The sequence below is a fragment of the Marmota flaviventris genome, chromosome 18 (genome assembly GCF_047511675.1).
Source record: "Marmota flaviventris isolate mMarFla1 chromosome 18, mMarFla1.hap1, whole genome shotgun sequence".
In the NCBI taxonomy this organism is placed as follows: domain Eukaryota; kingdom Metazoa; phylum Chordata; class Mammalia; order Rodentia; family Sciuridae; genus Marmota; species Marmota flaviventris.
In genome coordinates this window covers 15,179,912-15,195,835 of record NC_092515.1, presented here as the reverse complement: position 1 = coordinate 15,195,835, position 15,924 = coordinate 15,179,912, and the positions used below count along the sequence as shown (strand labels likewise).

Here is a 15,924-nt window from a genome sequence, read left to right as displayed (position 1 = left end):
CAGAGACTCCTCTCCACGTGGAGCTGACGCAGCTGGGCGTTCCCAGCAGGCAGGAAGCACGTGGCCTGGCTTCCCCAGGCTGTGCCAGCAGTCTCCGGGATACCATCTGGGGGCACAGCCTTGAAAGGTAATCTGGGGGCCCTGGGATCTGCTAGGGCCTGCCCTACCTGTGTGTGTGAGGTCGGGACCACAGATGGCAGACCTGTGCAGAGTCACAATCAGCTTGGGAAGTGGAACTGTTCCAGGCTGTGTCCTAGAACTCAAAGGAATGAGGAGCCAGGCAGAGATCTGTGGAGAGAGGGGGCATGCAAAGGTCCTGAGGTAGAAACGTGTCTGGAATGTTTCTGGAATGTTTGCTGGAATGTTTGCTTCCAGGTGGTTGCCACAGAGGAGGCAGAGGGGAGTGGAGGACCTGAGGGCAGGAAGGAGACAGGACTGATGGGAGGTCTCTGGTTTTCTCCCTGAGGGAGCTGGAACCTAAGTCCTGAGCAGAAGAGAGTCCTGAGTGCTGAGGAGGTTGGTGAGGATGCAGGAGGAAGCAGGGAGCCCAAAGAGCAGGCCACTGTGATGGTCTTGGTGAACCAGCAGTGCTTGGCAGGGGGGTGCAGAGCAACTGGATCAGGATCCATTTTGAGCCCCTCTGGGTTTGTTTGGTTGGTTGGTTGGCTGGTTGGTTTTGGGGGTTTTGTTTTGGTTTGGTTTGGTTTTGTCAGTATTAGGAATTGAACCGAGGAGCACTTTACTCCTGAGCTACATCCCCAGTCCTTTCTTTCTTCTTTTTTCTTTCTTTTTCTTTCTCCCTTTTGTTTTTTGTTTGTTTGTACTAAAGACTGAGTCCAGAGGCACTTTACCACTGAACTACGTCCCGCTCCTTTTTATTTTTTATTTTGAGAAAGGATCTTGCTAGGTTACTGAGGCTGGCCTCAAACTCGGGATCCTCCTGCTTCAGCCTCCAGAGTCACTGGGATTGCAAGGATCCTAGTGTGCACCACCACAACCGACTCCATTTTGAGTCTCCTCCGTGTCCTCTCTGCACTTCCTGTAAGCCTGTCACTTCTGCTCCTCAAGCCCAGGGCAGGTGTGGCCACTCCATGACTCTTCACTGGAGGGTGATCGTTCCAGCCACATCAGAGAGAGAAAGCAAGACTGGTCCAGCAGTTCAGGCCAGGTGGCCCAGGCCTTCTGGTGGCTCCCTGGGTGTGGGTGTGCTGTGTGATTTCCCAGCTCTGCCCCCAGCCGCCCATGTCCAGATCGCAGCTTCTCCACCTGCCCATTTCCCACCTGTCAGATAGGATGAGGGTGGGAGCGTGGTCTAAGGTTGGAAGGATGCACTGAGACCATGAATCTGAAGAACTCAGCCCAGGACCTGAGACATCGCCGGGGCTTGGAGCTATCAGAGCTGCTGTTTGCTTTCATTTACTGTGTGTTCATCATTGGGATTGTTGGGTGTTCAGGGTAGTGGTTAGAAACACTGAAACAGGGCTGGGGTTGTGGCTCAGTGGAAGAGCACATGCCTAGTGTGTGTGAGGCACTGGGTTCGATTCTTAGTACCACGTATAAATAAATAAATGTTAATTGACAACCAAAAAAAAATTTTTTTTTTTTTTTTTTTGGTACCAGGAATTAAACTCAGGGGCACTTGACCACTAAACCACATCCCCAGCCCTATTTAGTATTTTATTTAGAGACAGGGGCTCACTGCATTGCTTAGCACTCTTCCATTGCTGAGGCTGGCTTTGAACACGCAATCCTCCTGCCTCAGCCTCCCAAGCCGCTGGGATTACAGGTGTGAGCCACCGCGCCCAGCTAAAAAAATATTTTAGAAAAGAATCACTGAAACAGACTGCCTTGATTTGCATCCTGGCTCTGCCCCTACTGGGTGCATCATTTGGAGCAACTTCTTCAGTCTTTCTGGGCCCCAGTTTCTCCACCTGAAACAGTATCCTGCCCCAGGGGTTGCGGGCAACTAAATGGGGCTGACTGAGCTCAGTGCCACCTGCACTACCACTGCTTTTCCTCCTGAGGGGCCACAGCTCATTCCTTTTGTGCCTGTCACCCACCCAGGACCACTGACCAGAGGCACTGCACATACAGATTCTCTACCTAGTCTCTGCCTTTTCCGCTCTTTTGGCAAGCTGCAGAACTGTTTACTGCCACAGAATCTTAAATGCTCCACTGAGATACAAGGCGGACAAGCATACGTCCTCCCTGAGCTTGGAACTGGTCAGGTAGCCATCCTTATCCACCATACCACGCTGCCTGATTTTTTCAGATCCGCTCTGAGGCCACGGGAACACACATGACCACAGCTGGTGTTTCAGAAAGAACCGTTACTCTCTTGATGTACAGACGGGGTCAGGATTCCACCCTGTGCAGCACATGCATGCCTAGCACCTGACACGGCTCATGTTCTATGGGGTGTGTGGGAAGGGGCGCCCCCTCCCACAGAGAGGCTGGATCAAGATACAGTGTCTTCAGGGGAATAATGATCTCGCCAGGCCCTGTTGAGCTAGCAGGGCTGAAGACGTTGTCATGGGAGTGCTTTCAGCTACAAGTAACAAAGTCCCAGCTCAACTGACAGAAGTTTGCTTATTATTTTTATTTATTTTCAATTGAAATTAACAATTGCATTTGTTTAAGCAGTACAGCCTGATGCTTTGATTTATGTTTATATTACAAAAGATTCAGTCAGGCTAATTATTAATGTATCTCTCACCTTAAACCAACTTACCATTTTTGTGGAGGGTGGTTTGTTTTGTTTTGTTCTTGGTATTGGAACTTGAACCCAGGGGCACTTTACCACTGAACCACATCTCTGACCCTTTTTATGTTTCATTTGAGACAGCGTCTCACTCAGTTGCTTAGGGCCTCACTAAGTTGCTGAGGCTGGCAAGTAACTTGTGATCCTCCTACCTCAGCCTCCCAAGTCTGGGATTATAAGCATGCACCGTCATATCCAGCTCCAACTTACCTTTGTGTGTGTGTGTGTGTGTGTGTGTGAGAGAGAGAGAGAGAGAGAGAGAGAGAACATTAAAAATTACTATTTGAGCAATTTTAAAATATACATTATTTTTTAAATGTATTTATTTTACAATAGAATGCATTTTTTTAAATATTTTTTAGTTGTAGGTGGTGCACACTATCTTTATTTCATTATTATGTGGTGCTGAGGATCAAACCCAGTGCCTCAAGCATGCTAGGTGAGCACTCTACCACTGAGTCACAACCCCAGCCCCCAATAGAAAGCATTTTGACACATTGTACACAAATGGAGCAAAATTTCTCCTTCCTCTGGATGTACATGGTGCAGAGTCACTCCAGTAATGTAATCACACATGTATATAGAGTAATAATGTCTGTCTCATTCTACTGTCCTTCCCATCCCCACAGCCCCAGCCTCCCCTCACTCCACTCTACATAAACCAAAGTTCCTTCATTCTTCCCTGTCCCCCTGCCCCGCTGTAGATCAGCATCCACTTACCAGAGAAAACATTCAGCTTTTGGTTTTGGGGGATTGGCTTATTTCACTTAGCATGACATTCTCTGGTTTTATACATTTGCCATAATTTCATTCTTCTTTAAGGCTGAGTAATATTCCATTGTGTATATACACCATAGTTTCTTTATCCATTCATCTATTGAAGGGCATCTAGGTTGGTTCCATAGTTTAGCTATTGTGAATTGAGCCGCTTGCTATAAACATTGATGTGGCTGTCTCACTGTAGTATGCTGATTTTAAGTCCTTTGGGTATAAACCAAGGAATGAGATAACTGGGTCAAATGGTGGTTCCATTCCAAGTTTTCTGGGATATCTCCATAATGCTTTCCATAGTGGTTGCACCAATTTGCAGTCCCACCAGCAGTGTATGAGTGTACCTTTTCCTCTACATTCTCGCCAACATTTATTATTGCTTGTATTCTTGATAATTGCCATTCTAACTGGAATGAGATGAAATCTTAGAGTAGTTTTGATTTGCATTTCTCTAATTGCTAGAGATGATGGTTTGAATCCATCCTGTTGTTCAGGAAGTCAGGTCCTAAGCTGACATGCTGAAGATTTGGGCCTACTTTTTCTTCTATTAGGCACAGGGTCTCTGTTCTAGTGTCTAAGTCTGTGATCCACTTTGAGTTGATTTTTGTGCAGGGTGAGAGAGAGAGGTTTAATTTCATTTTGTTACATATGGATTTCCAGTTTTCCCAGCTCCATTTGTTGAATAGGTATATTTTCTCCAATGTATGTTTTTGGCACCTCTGTCTAGTATGAGGTAACTGTATTTATGGGGTTTGTCTCTATGTCTTCTATTTTGTACCATTAGTCTACATGTCTATTTTGGCACCAATACTGGGCCATTTTTTGCCATTGCTCTGAACGGTACATTATACATGGTCACTGTGCAGTGCAGTAGATCACTAAAGTTGACTCCCCCACTCTGAAACTTTGTCTGTTGTGATCAATATTTTCCCTTTCCCCAATTCTCTCTCCTGAGGCAAATGTATCACCTCCCAGAACTCAAGGTCAGAGAAGGCCCCAAGGTTGGGGCATTTATTGACTCCAGGACCCAGGTTCTTTCCCTGTCTTGTTTTGTTTTGATTTTTCCGAGGTTGTGGAACCCAGGGCCTACGCATGCTAGGCAGGTGCTCTACCACTGAGCCACACCTAGACTGAGGTATCAGGTGGCCACTTCCTGTTTGCCCTGTGCCGAGTTTATACGGTTTAACCTGACTTGTGTCCTTGACACCTCCCCAGTATCATTCCCTTCAGACGTAATCAGATAGTGTACACTCCTCCAGAGATTTTTCTCCAAACCTGTACCCACCCAGTTCTTTGAAACATTTTGACCATTCCCCAAAGTAGAAAAACATTTTACATTATAACCCAACACAGACATCTGGAATTTTCACTAAATACTTAACTTATGTGATCACACTGACATATTTTTTTAGTCTATTTCTTTTTTTTTCCCCCTGCTCAGAACTGCTAAGACCTGCACCGGGTATGTGTAGCTCAGTGTAAAGTACTTGCCTAACGTGTATGTGGCTCTGGGTTCTATCCCCAGAAGCTAAAAAAATAAAATAAAAGAATAGAACTGTTAAGACCTACCAGGAACAATGTCACACGCGTATCATCTAAGCCATTCAGGAAGCTGAGGCAGGAGGAGCCCAAGTATGAGGCCAGCCTAGGCAACTTAGCAAGACTCTGTCTTAAGATAAAATTAAAAGGACCGGAGATGTGACTCAGGAGTAAAAATCCCCTGGGTTCAAACCCCAGTACCACCAAAAAAACAAATTAAGACCCACTAAGTCTATTTCATGACCTACAGTTGGAGAAGCACTGCTAATTTCCTTCCTATAAAAGAAAAAAATCATAACCATATTTCATAAATATACATACATATTATATATAAACACAAGTATATGTGTGTATGTATATATAGATTTTTGTCTGGCTGGGTGTAAAAAGGGCTGGGGATGTAGTTTAGTAGTACACTGCCCCTGGTTCCGTCTCAATCATTCAGACCATTTCTACCTTTTCTTATCATTTTGGTTTTTTCCCAGTTTTTCTTGATCATAACAGCACTTCTATGAGCACCCCCGTGTGTACAAATGAGTATTGTGCAACTTTTTCGTGGTGTGGTTTGTGGGGGGCCAAACACTAGGCTGACACCCTTGGGTCGCTTCTGAGCTCCGAAGCCCTCGCCTCCTTGGGGAAGCCTCCCTGCACCTCTGTAGTGTTATGAGGTCCATGCTCATGGTGATGTGCTTTGGGGCTTCCTGGATATCTCCTCACAGTGTGCAACCTTTGACAATTAATAGACATTGCTGAATTGTAGAAAGCATATGTTGCTTTTTAAATCCAGCTTACAAGTCTCTGCCTTCTGAGTAGAGTGTTTAGACCATTCCCTTTTTTCTTCTTCCCTTTTCGTGGTATTAGGGATTGAACCTAGGGCCTTGGCCAAGCTAGGTTAGCAAGCTTGGGTGAGCTGTATCTCCCAGCCCTTTTTATTAGTATTATTTTATTGAGACAAGCTCTCACTAAATTGCCCATACTGACCTCAAACTTGCAATCCTTCTGCCTCAGCCTTCCAGGTAGCTGGCATTACAGCCATGCATAACCGTGTCTGGCTAAACTGTTTTTTGGTTTTGTATACTGGAGGATTGAACCTGGGGATGCCTGAGTCACTATTATAGGCATGTGCCACTGCACCCCACTAAACCATTTACATTATTAATTAATTTAACTTTTTTGGTACTGGGTATTTAACCCAGGTGTGCTTTATATATCCCCAGCCCTTTTATTTTTTATTTTGAGATAGTGTCTTGCTAAGTTACTTAGAGCCTTTCTAAATTGCTGAGGCTGGCCTTGAATTTACAATCCTCCTGCCTCAACCTCCTGAGTCACTGGGATTACAGGTATGAGCACTGCGCCTGGCTTAATGTAATTATTGATAATAGTTTTATACTTGATACTTTGCTACTTGTTTTCTTTATGTTTACTATCTTTCTTGCTTCTGTTTTTCCTTTATTGCTTTAGACTGTGTAAATTTAATTTAGTGTGTCATTTGGAATTTCACTCATGTACCTTTTTTTTGTTGTTATTGTTGTTGTTATTACAGTATGCATCTATCAGTGTGATTCAGGTTAATACTAACTTCATTCCAGTAATACATGAAAATTTTTCTCTAGTATAGCCCTACTCCTTCCCCTTCTTTGTGCAGTTTTATCACATATATGATATAAACCCAACAACAGAGTTAATTATTGCCTTTGTCTATAAGTAAGGGTGAGAGAAGAAATGTGAAAGCATAAATCTATAGTCATTTTTAAAAAAACTGCATGTTAAAGGCTGAGGTTGTGGCTTAGCAGTAGAGTGCTCGCCTAGCAAGTGCAAGGCCCTGGGTTCGATCCTCAGCGCCATGTAAAAATAAATAAATAAAGGTATTGTGTCCAACTACAACTGAAAATAAATATTTTTTTTAAAAACTGCACGTTGTGCTGGGATTGTGGCTCAGTGGTAGAGTGTTCACCTTGCATGCGTGAGGCACTGGGTTTGATCCTCAGCACCACATAAATATAAAATAAAGATATTGTGTCCACCTATAACTAAAAAAAATTTTTTTTTAATTTAAAAAACTGCATGTTAATTATCTGGATTAATTTCTTTTAGTGTGAGGACTTCCTGTATTGTTTCTTATTAGGCAGATGTGCTAACAATACACATTTTCTCTCTTTCTCTTTGTTAAATGGGAACATCTTTAGATTGCCTTTACTTTTTTCAAGGGTAGTTTTTCTGGGTATAGAATTCTTGGTTATAGAATTCTTTCAGTGCTTTGAAAATGACATTTTATTCCATTGTTTCACATGAAAAGTCAGCAGGTAGTTTTATCAGTGTTTCTCTGTAAGTGATGAGTCTTTTCTCTGGATACTTTCAAGATTCTTATCTTAGTATTTTACTTTCAGGTGTTTTTTAAGATGTAGGTCTCTTTATTTATTATACTTGTGGTTTGTTGAGCTTCTTAAATGTTTAGATTAATGATTTTTAAAAATCAGATTTAGGAAGTTTTCAGTCATTATTTCTTCAGATATTTCTTCTGCCCCTTTCTCTCATCTCCTTTTGAAACTCTTATTATATGCTCTCTTTTTGGTATCAGGGATTGAACTCAGGGGCACTCAACCACTGAGTCCCATCCCCATCCCTATTTTGTATTTTATTTAGAGACAGGGTCTCACTGAGTTGCTTAGCGATTCGTCGTTGCTAAGGTTGGCTTTGAACTCTCGATCCTCCTGCCTCAGCCTCCCGAGCTGCTGGGATTATAGGCGTACGGTGCACCACTGTGCCTGGCTTTTTGTTGTATACTCTTAATGTCTCCTTGGAACCACAGATTCCCTAGGTTCCTACCCACTTCAGCAGTTTGTCAAGCTTAGTGCTTTCCAGATTGTTGTATGCCTTTGGTCATTTTTCAGATTGCTTGAAAGGGTTTTTGGTTTGTTAGTTTGAGCCTCTTTGGGAAAGGATTTGCCAGTCTCCTCCTCTGGCCACAGTCAAAAGTCCCATCCACTAAATCGACCTTCAGAAAGGATTTACTAGCTTATATTTCAAAGGTATCTTCTATTTTGTCATTAAATATCTCTTATTTGGAATGGAATTTCATTAAAATTTTTTCTTTAATTGACCAGGCACAATGCTGTGCACCTGTAATTTCAACTGCTTGGGAGGCTGAGACAAGAAAGAGGATTGCATGTTTGAGAAACTTAGTGCAACCCTAACTCAACATTTTTTTAAAAAGGGCTGCGGATGTAGCTCGGTATTAGAGTGCTTGGCTAGTACGTGTGTGGTCCTAGGTTGAATTCCCCGTACCACCCCCCAAAAAAAAAAAAATTAAAGTTGATTTCCTGCAGCATTTGTGTCCCTAAAGTTTAGGTCCAGTTGATATCAGTAGGTCGTTGTAACAGTAATTCAACAAAAATCTAATATTTAGCTTAGGGAGCTGTAGTCTTAGACTAGCTAACTATAGTATCTGACATGTACTCAGTGCTTCAAAAAAGCATACATAGCAAAATATATTCTTTTTTTTTTAAGAGAGAGAGAGAATTTTTTAATATTTATTTTTTAGTTTTCGGGGGACACAACATCTTTATTTTATTTTTATGTGGTGCTGAGGATCGAACCCAGCACCTCACACATGCCAGATGAGTGCACTACTGCTTGAGCCACATCCCCAGCCCTGCAAAATATATTCTTAAAAAGTTATACATAGCCTGTACAAGATCCTGGATTTGGTCCTCATCACCTGGAAAAAAATATCACAAGTTACAGAATAATCGGTATGATCCCAATAATGGAAAGGCAAAATCCTCCCACCTCCCCTCCCCCAAGTAAAAGCCACCTTCTCTGTGTACACACGGCTGTTTTTAATGCCCAGTTGAAAAGGAAGGAAATAGAGCAGCCATGTCACCTAGAGACAGGTGGGCAGATGGGATCCCACCTTCAACTGCGTAGTTCGCACAGCAGGGCCGGGGGGTGCCTTTTTAGGTTCCCGTGGAGAGGGCAGATGTGCTGGGGCATTGCTGGAGTGGGACGGGTCTCTGCAGGGACCCCCTTTTCTCTAGGCTTCCGTGTCGTGGAACATCCTGCAGCAGTACAGCCCAGGGTGACGTGTCTAGGGTCCGTGAACTTCTTCCCTTCATTCTTTCTTTGCAGTGACATGGGCTCACGGGCTGGCTTCCCTGCTCAGGTTTACAAAACTGCCAGTGCAGAGACTCCTCGGCCCTCCCAGCTGGCCCAAGCCAGCCCCTTCCAGCTCTCCACCTCTGTCCCCAAGTCCTTCTTCTCCAAGCAGCCTGTGCGCAATAAGCACCCAACAGGATGGAAGAGGACGGACGAGCCCCCGCCACGGCCTCTCACCTTCACCGACCCCAAGAAGTAAGTGCCTGGGTGGGCGGTGAGGCCAGGTGGGTGGCTCTGGTCCGCGAAGAGAGTGACGCTCACTCGATGAGAAGCCAAGTCCACCCACTGGGGATGGCTGGGAACCTGGCCGAGGTCCCCACTGTCGGGAACTGATGCTCAGGTCTGGGTGAGGGGCGGAGGGCACGTGGTGGGTCAGCAGGGGCTCGGCTATGGTGGCATCTGCATGAAGAGCTTTGGTCGGCAGAAGGAGGCAACAGTCAAGACCCCGAGGTGTGGCCCTTGGGAGGAGGGTCCAGTAGCAGGAACCCTGTGAGCAAGGGGAGGGTGTGGGACATGAGGTCAGGGTAGCAGTGGGGCAGATGATGGTGAGTCTTGTGGCCTCGTGTAAGGCACTTGGCATCTGCTCTGACCAACACGGGGCTGTGGAGGGTGTGGCACAGCGAGGAGATGCTCTGAACTGCTAATAGATCCCTGTGGCTGCATGTGGGGAACATCCTGGAGGAGCACTGTCAGGGTCCACTGGGACATTGGGACGAGAGCAGGGCAAGAGCCACCAAGGCGAGGAGGGCAGGCTCGGGACGGATGATCTGGAACTGCAGCAGACAGGGCTTGCTGGCAAGTTGGAGGTGCTGGGAGAGAGGACAGGTGGCCAGTAGCCCTCCACCTGGGACGGCTGCTCTGGAGGACTGCGGGGCTGGAGCTGCCCCTGCAGACAGCTGGCTCTTTGGCACCAGAGCCTCGCGGCCTGGCACAGCCACCATGGGCCGCTGCACAGTGCTGCCGCACGTGAGTGGTCATCTCCAGAAACCAAGGAGGAGATGGGCCTTGGAAGAGCTTCTGCCGTCACCTCAGGGCCTACCACAGGGCAGGGTGCTGACCGGGAGGACCCCAAGCAACCTCGTCCAGAGGCAACCCCTTCACGTGGGGCCGTTGGGGGCGTGAGGTGAGGGAGTTGGGGCCTGGGAGAGAGGGCGCTCCCCAGGTGGGTGTGGTATCGCGGCCCCACCTGAGCGCACAGCCCTACAGGTCAGAGGATGGTGTCTTGGATCCATGTCACCGTGATAGAAGCTCCTGGAGGGTCAGTCCCTCACCTGGAACGCACAGGTGGTCCTCAGTCCTGTCCCACGGCTGCCATGAGGAATTCCCATGGTCCCTATGAAGCACCCGGCCATCCCAGCTGAGGACCCAGGGCGCTGGGTGCTGTGTGTAGAACACAGCTTTCACCACAAGCACAGCCCGGGGTGACGCAGGGCAGCAGGTGGACGTGGGTTGAGTGTCCTCGACTTCCTGCGCCCCAGTTTCCCCAGCCGCAAAAGGAAGAAAGGCGCGCCTACGTCCCAGGGGTAGTGCGAGGGTGCCCAGGGCTGGCGGGCGCTGGTGCCGGTGCTCCCCCTGGCACACAAGTCCAGAGGCCCTTGGCTCTGGCTCAGGAGAGACCAGGGAAGGCCTGGTTCCACAAGCCCAGCCCCAGCGCCCAGCGGGGCTGTCCCCGCCTCTGCTCTCTGGCCTCTCCCAGCCGCCCTTCCAGGACAGCGAGCCCACTGCCTGGGGCACAGCTCGGCGAGTCTCCTTGCCAACCGCGTTGGCAGAACCCCCAGCTCAGCCGGGCTGACAGCGGGCAGTGCTAATTAGCTTAATTAACCAGGGCCCGAGGGAGCCACCCCAGTTGGAGACCAGAACTCCAGTCCTCTGGGACCAGCCCAGCCATGTCTGGCCACTGGTTGCCTTCGGCTCCTGGCCTGACTGTGGGAGGAGGAGCTGCTGCTGCCTGTCCTGACTGCACAGCCATCACTGCAGCCTTCCTTCCTTCCTTTTCTGCCCCGGAGCGTCCTGCGCCATGGCAGAGTGCACCCTTAGACAGCATGGGTGAGTCAGAGGTACTCTGTCTGGTTCCATTAGAAAGGATCTTGGAGACGTTCTCTTCATTTATGCTTTGAAAGGTGAACCGCAGTTAAAAAAAAAAAAATGCACAAAAGGATTTGTGTTGAAAAATAAGCCTCTCCCCCAACCCCGTCCCATAGCTCCCCCCTAGAAGCAATGTTGTTTCATTTCTTGTGCCTCTGGAAGGACAGATGCCTGAGAAGACCCGGCACAGGTGACATGCTCTTTCCTTGCGCCCCCTGGCATCGGCATGGCCACCTGTCTTCTGCCTTCCTCCCTTGCTCTTTTCTCTTCATATCTCTTGGCACTGGTCCAAATTAGGGCATAGAAGGTGGCCTTGCCCTTGTCAGCAGTCAGAGAGCAGCCCATTTTATCCCCAGAGGTCATTAGGATTTGACAGTTATGGAGACCAGAGATCTAGAGAAAAAACAAGATTAGGGATGTGTAGGCCTAGTTTAGTTTGGTTTGGCTTTTTTGATGCTTAGCATGCAGGAGGCCCTGAGTTCAACACCCAGCACCAAAAAAAAGAAAGAAAGAAAATAGCCAGGCACAATGGTGCACACCTGTTATCTCAGCAACTCAGGAGGCTGAGGCAGGAGGATCGCACGTTTGAGGCCAGCCACAGTAACTTAGAGAGACCCTATTTCCAAAAAGAAGGCGGAGAAGGGAGAGCATTGGAAATGTGTCTCAGTGGTAAAGTGTCCCTGGATTCAATATCTAGTACCAAAGGAAAAAAAAAATCTGAAGATTCTTCAGAAAGAAGAGGATAAGAAAAGCAATACCAGCACCTTGGGAGGCTCAGGCAGGAGGATCACGAGTTCAAAGCCAGCCTCAGCAAAAAGAGAGGCGCTAAGCAACTGAGTGAGACCCTGTACAACATAGGGCTGGGAATGTGGCTCAGTGGTTGAGTGACCCCTAAGTTCAATCCCCATACCAAAAAAAGGAAAAACAAAAGTGGTCAACTAAGGGCTGGGCCACAGCTCTGTTGGTGGAGCACTTGCCTGGCGTGCACAAGGCAAGCCCTAGCACTGCAGAGGGGTGGGGGGGATAACTGAGCTGGATTTGCCGTGCTTCTCCCCTGTAGGCGTGTTCTCAGCAGCCCCCCAGGAGCATCAGAACACAGGCTGCCATAGGTGGGATGGTGCAGATGGAGGGTCACAGGAGAAAGTTCTAGCATGATGTCCTCTAGTGAGCCAGCCTTCCTCCTAAGAACTAGGAATGCCTTGTTGAGAATACTAGAGTTCCTGGAGTCTGGGAAGTTGATTTTAGGAAATGAACATAAATGAAATAGAACAGGGAAGGAGAGTGTGTGTGTGTGTGTGTGTGTGTGTGTGTGTGTGTGTGTGTGTGTGGTTTTGGTGCTGAGGATTGAATCCAGGGCTTACCAGGACTCCAACACTGAGGCCAGACCTACTACCTCTCCAAGGCAGGGGCCTGTGCTGAGGGAAGATTCTGGAAAATGCCAAAATCAAAGGTGGGGGAAAAGGAGGCCCCTTTCATCTTCCATGGTGAAGGGGTGTGTGCATCTCTTTCTGTCTCTGTGTCTGTCTCTCTGTCCTCCAGACCTAAAGCTTCTCATCTGCCTGGAGAATACACTTGCCTAATCTGGGTGGAGCCAGCATTGCCCCCACCTGAGCTCTAGGCTGGGGAGGGATGTGACCTGATAAAAAAAGAAAACTTGGCACCTTCTCTTCTTCCCTTTGTTAAAAATCCCAAGGCTGGCAACTGAGAAAGAGAAAGAAAATGCAGACTTCAAAACCCTCAGGAGCCCAAGACATCTTATTTCTTCTGTAGGCTCAGAGGCTCTTTCTTGTATTACAAAACGATGAAGGTCAGGCATCAGCATTTTTAAAACTAATTGTTATTATTTTTGTTATCATCATCATCATTAGTATGGTGAAATAAATTCACAGTTCAAAGGGTGTTAGATGTAAAGTAAAAGTCCCACTTTCCTACCTCCTACTTCCTGGAGGTAATCATGGTCCATTTCTTCCAGAAAAATTTTTTTTTTTTGCACATAAAAGCATATCTTTTTTTTTTTTTTACATTTATTTTTTGGTTGTAGTTGGACACAATACCTTTATTTCACTTCCCCTTATTTTTATGTGGTTCTGATGATCGAACCCAGGGTCTCGCACATGCGAGGCGAGCGCTCTACCACTGAGCCGCATCCCAGCCCCAGAGGCATATTTTTAATCAAATGTGATCATGTTCCATGCACTGTACAGGTTTTCATCCCACGTGTGATGTAAACATGGCGGTCAAGGTGGCTGGGTTTGGAAGAATAACAGGGTCCTCAGTACCCTTGATTATCATTTTAAGCTTTACTCGATGATGCTGTTCCAGGTGGGGTTTCTTTTTGGAGCAAACCAATTCAGCTCTGCTACCTAGAAGGTCACAGTGCTCACCAATGCTTTTGTTTTCTATCCCTGCCATCAGAAGACACCAGAGAAAAAGGTGGTTTTCACCTGGAAGGGAAACGGTGGGGCAGCACGGCACCTTCCCGGTGTCCCATCATCGCTGTCTCTGTCCTACAGTTACATGCATGGCCACTGACTGTCCTCCCACCCAGGGGACATAATGCCAGCATCATGGTGATAGGCTCCAAAGACTTAGAAATACCGGCTACCCTAGGCTCTTTGGCAGGACAGTTGCCAGAGTAAGTGGGGAGCATGAGAGGGCAAGAAATTCTAAGACGACGCAGGGGTCTGTCAGTCAGTGAGGTTTCTAGAGAGTCTGGGTCATGTTAGGACAGCTCACACAGCTGGCTTGTTTAGGATACTCCTTTATGATGTTCACCATGCCCATATAAATTCTAAGTTGATATTATCTCTCTAGATGTTTCTGGAATTTCTATAGTTACAGTGATCTGATCAGAAATGTTTTCAAAAAGTGCATGCATTTCTTATCTTTTGAAGGCATAAAACTTGTTAATCAAAAACAAAACATGGCAGTCAAGCTTGGTGGTGGCAACTGTAGACTCCTCAACCCGTTGCCTTAATTTGAATCCTGACTCCTCCCTCCACAAACTCTGTGACTTTGGACAAGTGGCTTAACTCCTCTGTGCCTTAATCTCTTCATCCATGAAATGGGATCTGAGTAGGGCAGCTTGGGGGATTCGCATATGTACCCAGGGAGCCGGGCCTTGCTATGCTGCTGCTCTCTTTCTGCTCGGCTGACAGACCAGAGACAAAGACAGCTACAGGTCACAACAGCTGCTGTAAGAAAGGGAAAGGGGACCGTGGTAGAAGGCACGGCCAGTGTTACAGGCTCCCACCTCCTGCCTCAGTTCCCATCTGTGAAATGGGAATGATCAGAAGAGGGGCTCCCTGTGTGGTGTCCGGTGAGGATGATGTACCTGGTCACTGTCATTTTTTCTCTTAGGGGTGGCCGTGCCTTAGGTCAGGTCCTCATTTCACCAGGAAGCTTGAATATTTTTACCAAGAAGCTCAGACTTGAGCCCAGAAGCTAGGCCACAGTCTAAATGCAAGAGGCCCGGCCCTGGGGGCCGCTGAGTGGAGGACAGGGGGCGGCCTTGTCAACCTGGAGCCACAGGGGACAATGGTGGAGCCCCGCCCACAGCAGGAACACAGGGCTGAGCATCTCAGAGGTTAGGGGCCTCTTGAGTCCATGTCAGCTGTCACAAGGGCACCTCATGTCCCCAGTACTTGCAAATTGGGACCTAACACTCCTCAGCTCAGAACCTGCTGGGCTCCTCAGATGCAGTCCCAAGTCCCCGTGTCACTCAAGTCCCACACATCCGCCCCTGCTCCCCGAGACCTCACCTCCCACCTCTTGCCCCCTCATCCCCCATTCCTCCAGCTCACCAAGCTTGTCGCCCCTCATGGCCCCAACTCTGGCTCTTTCCTCCACCTGGAAGCCCTTCCATGGGATTCCTTCCTTCCAGACCCCGGCCCCCAGGTGTCACCCTTGCCAACAGCCCTCCCTGGCTCCCACCCCGGTACCTGGCTTTGTTTTTCTTCAAAATATTTCCCTCAGCCAGGTGCGGTGATGCACGACCATAATCCCAGCATCTCAGGAGGCTGAGGCAGGAGGATTCCAAGTTCAAGACCAACCTCAGCAACTTAGTAAAACCCTCCTATCTCACAAAGGAGGCTGTAGCTCAAGGGTGGAGCACCCTGGGTTCAATACACCCAGTACTGCAAAAAAAAAATCTCTCTAGCTCACCCACGGGGTCCCTCTGTTCGTTTGGTCAGTGTTGGTCGCCCTTCCTAGACGTGGGCTCCATCACGGCTGTTCCCCAGTCCCTGGAACAGGCTCAGCCAGAGATGTTCCCAAGAAGTGCCTGGATGATGAGTATACGGAGTGGGCAGGGCTCTGCTGTGCGCCTTGGCCAGGTGGAGTAGGTGTAGCCGTTCACCAGAGGCAGCTGGCTGTGAGTCCCCACAGCTTTGGAAGGAGCTTGCGGCCCCTGACCCCCGCGCTCTGCTTGCAGGCAGGTGGACGCCAACACAAAGAACGTCTTTGGGCAGCCGCGGTTAAGGGCATCCCTGCGAGACCTCCGGTCCCCTCGGAAGAACTACAAGTCCACCATTGAGGATGACCTGAAGAAACTCATCATCATGGACAACCTGGGGCCAGAGCAGGAGAGGGACACAGGGGTGCGTGGCCAGGTG

General features: G+C 48.0%; 1 protein-coding gene across 3 annotated transcripts in view; it reads left to right on the top strand.

The window, feature by feature from the left end:
• Positions 1 to 15,924, top strand: part of Sipa1l3 (signal induced proliferation associated 1 like 3) — a 235,067-nt gene that overhangs the window by 205,797 nt on the left and 13,346 nt on the right. For 2 of the 3 annotated variants that reach the window (XM_071604089.1, XM_071604088.1), the window contains exons 16-17: positions 9,200 to 9,421; positions 15,744 to 15,909. In XM_071604089.1, the coding sequence (XP_071460190.1) occupies positions 9,200 to 9,421; positions 15,744 to 15,909 (388 nt within the window). Of the gene's footprint in view, positions 1 to 9,199; positions 9,422 to 15,743; positions 15,922 to 15,924 lie in introns of all 3 variants that reach the window. The other variant, XM_071604087.1, reaches the window with a different exon arrangement.